Genomic DNA, 6,655 nt, shown 5'->3' with positions numbered 1-6,655 from the left:
ACATCTAACCAAACCACTCTATTTTATGTGTTGTATTTATGTAAATGTAGGGAGTCCACTAAGATAATAAGTTTGACAGAGCATTTCTTTCTTTTTTTGGGACAGAGCTTTCAACAGGAAATGTCATGTGTAAAGCATTTCCCAGAATATCTTATTAGTGGAATGTAAATTCCATTACGCTCGATGCTCACAATTTGTCAACACACATGTAATTGTTGGAATATTTTTTATGCAAAATAGTCCTGTAATAATTCCTTTATGTTTTGTTATGAGGTCACATAGGCAACTGCACAGGGAAGTCAAAAGTCAGAATTATTTTATTTAGTAATATCCTGATAGTCTGATGGCTCATAATACAGATTGTGTTTGGGAACATTGCACAAATAGTAAACAAATACAATGGGTTATTTGTGGGGATTAGAGACACATGAGAATAGACAGAGAGCATTTGGGGGCAGTTGACAGTAGGTGGTTGGAGAGAGAATTTAGAAGCACTTCCTGTGAACGATTGAGGGTCCGGCCTCCTCGTACTCATCTTTGCTGATCCACATGGCCTGGAAGGTGGACAGGGAGGCCAGGATGGAGCCGCCAATCCAGACAGAGTACTTACGCTCAGGGGGGGCAATCATCTACAGGGAGCGACAGTGAGTGGTTAGGGCCGAGTCAACTGTTGTCTATACAAAGTCATGTGTCTATCCTAACCAGCTTTGCTACACCTAAGGTCCTTTGAGACCACAAAGTACTTTATCCTCAAAGTACTTTGAGGTACTTCACTTTAGCATCATTTCTCGAAGTAATTGTGATGGTGGTGGTTAGGTCAATGTAATTATCACAGAGAATGAGATGCATATATTCTCCATACCTTGATCTTCATTGTGCTGGGGGCCAGGGCTGTGATTTCCTTCTGCATGCGGTCACCGATACCTGGGTACATGGTGGTACCACCGGACAAGACATTGTTGGCGTACAGGTCCTTACGGATGTCAATGTCACACTTCATGATGCCGTTGTATGTGGTCTCATGGATACCAGCAGACTCCATACCTATGGGGTTAACAAATAACAGTCTTTACACCCATATTCTGTTGAACTCCAAACCTATGAGAAAAACAGTTTTAGGCAAGAGAATGGATAATACAACATTGACATATAGGCAAGACAATAGAGAAAGGGAAGCATTGGATTCTGAGTATTGTCATGTGTAGTGAGGCCCCATTGGAAAAGAGAGGACAACCCCAACCTTATACTTAGTTCATAAGCATCATATAAAAGACGATACATAGAGTATATCCTTAATGATTCATTAATATGGTTACATAATATGGACTACTTTTCTTCCTGCTATCCTGCATAATATGTTATACATTACTTGTGCTACAACACATAACATTTAGCCTGGTCCCAGATCTGTTTGTGTTGTCTTTACAATGGCAGGAGTTGGTCCAGGTTATAGAACATTGTGTAGGTGCAATGATTTGGATACTGACCAATGAAGGAGGGCTGGAAGAGGGTTTCTGGGCAACGGAACCTCTCGTTACCAATGGTGATGACCTGACCGTCGGGCAACTCGTAGGACTTCTCCAGAGAGGAGGAGGAGGCAGCGGTGGCCATCTCATTCTCAAAGTCCAGAGCCACATAGCACAGCTTCTCCTTGATGTCACGCACAATCTCTCTCTCAGCTGTTGGGATGGATAAAATAGTATGTTACCTACCACTATAGACAGACAGACATGGTAACAACTGTTACATTTAGAGAAACCAAACCTACAGTATGTGTCAATATTAATGACTTTGAACAGGCTCCTCAGGTAACAGTACAGTAAATGGCTGCAGTTACTCTATCTTGCCAATAGGAGGCACTGTAAGATTATGAGCAATCAACAGTGACACGGTTCAGTTGAACTAAACAGGTGTCATTAACACTACATGTTAACTGGGTGAAAGGTTACATGATTATTCAATTGTAATGAAATAGAAGTAAAATACTTCAATTAAAATGTATAGAGTTCTACATTAAGCTAATTGTATCTACAATAAGGTTATTCATTGATAGTAAGTCGCTCTGGATAAGAGCGTCTGCTAAATGACTAAAATATGTAAATGTAATAGTCTATCATTACCGGTGGTGACGAAAGAGTAGCCTCTCTCAGTGAGGATCTTCATCAGGTAGTCAGTCAGGTCTCTGCCAGCCAAGTCCAGTCTCATGATGGCATGGGGTAAGGCGTAACCCTCATATACGGGCACGTTGTGGGTCACTCCATCGCCAGCGTCCAGCACAATACCTGCACAGGTCACACAGACACATTAGTACAGACACACCAACGAGCATCACGGTGGTCAATGCCAGGGTTGTGGGTTTGATTCCCAACGGTGCTACACATACAAAAATGTATGCACTCGCTGTACTGTAAGTCACTTTTTACTGTAATCCATTTTTGGGTGGATCAGTGTTAGGAGGAGCATGCTCACCTGTGGTACGACCAGAGGCGTACAGGGACAGCACAGCCTGGATGGCCACGTACATAGCTGGCACGTTGAAGGTCTCAAACATGATCTGCAGGAATGGAGGAGTCACCATGAGTCAGTGTGAGAAACATCCCACTAGGCACAGACGTCAGTCAGTTCATTGTCTAGTTGTCAACTAACGTGAATTCAACGTGAAATCAACAAAACATTTCACCATGTCATTGGATTTAGCATAAAAGTTGGGTAAGAAAAATACGAAATCCCCTTCTTGCAAATCTAATCAGTTTTCCACGTTGATTCTACGTCATCATATTGATTTTTTTGGTTGAAATGACGTGGAAACTACGTTGATTCAACCAGTTTTTGCCCATTGGGATGTTTCTCATTAAATGCTCAATAAACTATATCATAAGACTGACGGCCAGGTGTTTGGGTTTAAGGTGTAGGGCCCACCTGGGTCATCTTCTCTCGGTTGGCCTTGGGGTTGAGTGGGGCCTCAGTGAGCAGGACGGGGTGCTCCTCAGGGGCCACACGCAGCTCATTGTAGAAGGTATGATGCCAGATCTTCTCCATGTCGTCCCAGTTAGTGATGATGCCGTGCTCAATGGGGTACTTGAGGGTCAGGATACCTCTCTTGCTCTGGGCCTCGTCTCCAACATAGGAGTCTTTCTGGCCCATACCCACCATCACACCCTGGGGAAGAGACAGACAGACATGTGTTATTCACATGGACAGAAGGTACAGACATGAACATCAACAGCCACATATTGATTTGTAAAACAGAGCTACACATGACACACATTTAGGGTCTGTTTTCCCGCACCCAGATTAAGCCTACTCGGCTAGAAAGCATGCTCTATGGAGAATCTCTATTGAAAGTGCCTTTTATTCCGGGACTAGGCTTCATCTGTATCCATGAAACTGGCCCAAACTCTAGTCTGAGTGCCAGTCTGTTTGTGCTATCATGCCAACTCCTTGTCACTCATTGTCATGCCATGTTTGGCTTGACAATGACAGCAATGTAGTTGGTAAGAGCATAAACAGATCCTGGACCAGGTCACCCATACTGTAGGACAGGGTTCCCCAACTGGCAGCCCATGTGGAATTTTTATTGTTGGATATAAAAGACTCTAAAACACCAGGAAATCCGCTCCAAGTGATTTTATACTGAACAAAAATATAAATGCAACATGTAAAGTGTTGGTCCCATGTTTCATGAGCTGAAATAAAAGATCCCATACGCACAAAAAGCGTATTTCTCTCCAATTTTGTGCACAAATTTGTTTACATTCATGTTAGTGAGCATTTCTCCTTTGCCAAGAAAATCCATCCACCTGACAGGTGTGGCATATCAAGAAGCTGAGTAAACAGCATGATCATTACACAGGTGCACCTTGTGCTGGGGACAACACATTTGCAGTTTTGTCACACAACACAATGCCACAGATGTGCAATTGGCATGCTGACTGCAGGAATGTCCACCAGGGCTGTTGCCAGATAATTTGTTGTTAATTTCTCTACCATAAGCTCCCTCCAATGTCGTTTGAGAGAATTTAACAGTACAGCATCACAACCGTAGACCACATGTAACCACGCCGGCCCAGGACCTCCACATTCAGCATCTTTACCTGAGGGATCGTCTGAGACCAGCCACCCAGACAGCTGATGAAACTGAGGAGTGTTTCTGTCTGTAATAAAGCCCTTTTGTAGGGAAAAACGAATTCTGAATTGCTGGGCCTGGCTCCCAAGTGGGTGGGCCTATGCTCTCCCAGGTGCCCCTGCCCAGTCATGTGAAATCCATATATTAGGGCCTAAGGAATTTATTTCAATTGACTGATTTCCTTATATGAAATGTAACTCAGTAAAATCGTTGAAATTGTTGCATGTTGTGTTTGTATTTTTGTTCAGTATAATTCAAGAAATCTCTTCCCAAGTATTCCCTCCCATAATAGAGAGACACGTGATCGTATACAAATGTAAGCAAGGTTTGAAATTATTATGTTTTAGTCAAACATTATATATGTTCGGGCTTCTTGCGGTCAATTTGCAGTCTACAAATTATTTGCAACTATGTTCCCTGACCATCCGCTCCAGAAATAATAGGCCCGTGGCTGAATCTAGTTGATGATCCCTGCTGTAGGATCAATGACCAACTAACAATAGTGTTTCAGGAATTTCAGGAATTACCCTGTGATTGACAATGATGGGGTAATAGGGGGGAGGGAGTAAGATAATGTCTCACCTGATGACGGGGGCGCCCCACAATAGAGGGGAACACTGCCCTGGGGGCATCGTCACCGGCGAAGCCAGCCTTCACCAGTCCTGAGCCGTTGTCGCATACCAAGGCTGTTGTCTCTTCCTCGTCACACATGGTTGAGTCCGGTTACTGTGGGCCTACACACACACACACAATGCACCAGTTGTCACCAATAAGTCAAGTGTGTCAGAGCGCAATGTGTTTCACACATGGCATATGGCATATGGTTGTAAGAAAATTAAGTGTTACTGCATTAACAGTAGCTGCCATTCACACTGTGAGCCTATTCTGTAGCACTGTCTTTCTATTCTGTTCTGGTTGTTTGTTCTTAAATGCCATGCTAGCTCCATAACTCACTTTTTGTTTGACTGACAAATGAATTGACTGACTTACTGTTTGTAATTGTAATGCACACAACAGAGGACAGTTCTACATTTTGATTGCTTTAAGTGCTTAAAAGTATTCCTGTGGTGGTCCTAATTCCAAACTCTAAAGCACAATAGCAGTTTTTAAGAATCTTAAAGCAGGGATCTGTATTGCATTTTGTATCAACTTTTTATTATGTATAATCACAAATTAAAAGCAACATAAAAATGAATTTGCTATTTAGTCTTAGTTTATCTGTAAGAAATGTTACTTCATTCATCGCTCTTTTTTCTCTTGTCCACTCAGGTCTGTTAAATACTGTATGTATGTTATAGTTGAATATACTGTATCTTACATATACATTGGAATGTATGGAAATATAATGATAAATGCACTGATTGGAAGTCGCTCTGGATAAGAGAAGAGCATCTTCTAAATGACTAAAATGGTCATGTATTATTGAATGATCAATTATTATGATAATAACATAGTCCCATTGTAACAGGTTAATGAGAATTGCATGTGTGCAGGAGAGTGACTTACCCTGGAGAGCTGGACAGGAGGCAGTGTGTTACAGTCCCTTGAGAGAGAGAGAGAGGAGAGTGCGCCTGGCTCACCTGCTCTCTGAATTTAAATAGGAGTACACAGGACCCATGCCATCACATACCTTCAAGACCTCGGGCCTTTTTAGGAGACATTGTGACCCTTCCAAACCAATGCGGAACTGAAAGGTAGAGTTGCCCTGTCCCACTATGGTTGTCACACACATGCGCACACATACACACTCAAGAGTCTCATTTGGCCTCTGATAATTTATGGCTGGGTGGCAGCAGCGTGGTCTATTGTTGGAAAACTGGAAGACAGGTTAATGGTGCGTTCGCAGAGAAAGGCATGTTGGAGGTCACTATAAATAAAGACTGGTGCATCAGCCATAATGGAGATATGGCCCTTCGTCTATCTGACTGACGTTCAGACACAGTGTTACAGCCAACCAACCAGGGCATACCATGAAAGATGACAACCGAAGCCTCTACGGACCCCAGCAGGCCTTCAAAGGAAGTTTCAGAGCCTCACCCTGAATGGGAGTGGACAATAGTCATATAAAGACAAGACTGTTTTCACCAATAGAAATGTAGGACAGTCTTCACCAAACCAAAAAGTAATCTCTAGTCTGGTCAGTGTTCAATAACCAGAGGATGTCCCTCAGGGTTGGGATGATTCCATTTCATTTAAGTTTATTGAATTCAGTCAAGTCAATGAGGGAATTTCAGTTTACTTCCAGAGTTGACTAAATTGAAATGGAATTGACCCCAACCCTGATGTTCATACAGTAAAACTATTGTCCTCATGGCCTGTCAATTTAGTAAGTCTTTACACAGTGGTACAGCACAGCAGACTGGCCTCACTGACCACAGTGTAACTTGATTTCCCAGTCCCATTGATAACCACAGACCTGAGGAAGTGGTTCAGAAGGGGATGACCAAAAAAGGAAGTGATGGTTTGAATGGTGTTGATAGGAGGGGAGTCCACAGCGCTTCTATTAAATGGTGTGGTTTGTAGAAACAT

General features: G+C 42.7%; 1 protein-coding gene across 1 annotated transcript; it reads right to left on the bottom strand.

The window, feature by feature from the left end:
* Nucleotides 1-299: 299 nt before the first annotated feature.
* Nucleotides 300-5,739, bottom strand: LOC121577043 (actin, alpha cardiac muscle 1-like). The gene is made up of 8 exons (XM_041890747.2): nucleotides 5,633-5,739; nucleotides 4,709-4,860; nucleotides 2,920-3,159; nucleotides 2,470-2,554; nucleotides 2,121-2,282; nucleotides 1,488-1,679; nucleotides 863-1,044; nucleotides 300-629 (listed from the first exon to the last, which is right to left on the bottom strand). The coding sequence occupies exons 2-8, from the start codon at nucleotides 4,835-4,837 to the stop codon at nucleotides 486-488; spliced, it is 1,134 nt and encodes a 377-aa protein (XP_041746681.1). The 5' UTR covers nucleotides 4,838-4,860; nucleotides 5,633-5,739; the 3' UTR covers nucleotides 300-485.
* Nucleotides 5,740-6,655: the final 916 nt, after the last annotated feature.

This window comes from Coregonus clupeaformis, chromosome 11 (assembly GCF_020615455.1).
Source record: "Coregonus clupeaformis isolate EN_2021a chromosome 11, ASM2061545v1, whole genome shotgun sequence".
NCBI lineage: Eukaryota > Metazoa > Chordata > Actinopteri > Salmoniformes > Salmonidae > Coregonus > Coregonus clupeaformis.
This window is presented reverse-complemented; position numbering and strand designations above follow the sequence as displayed.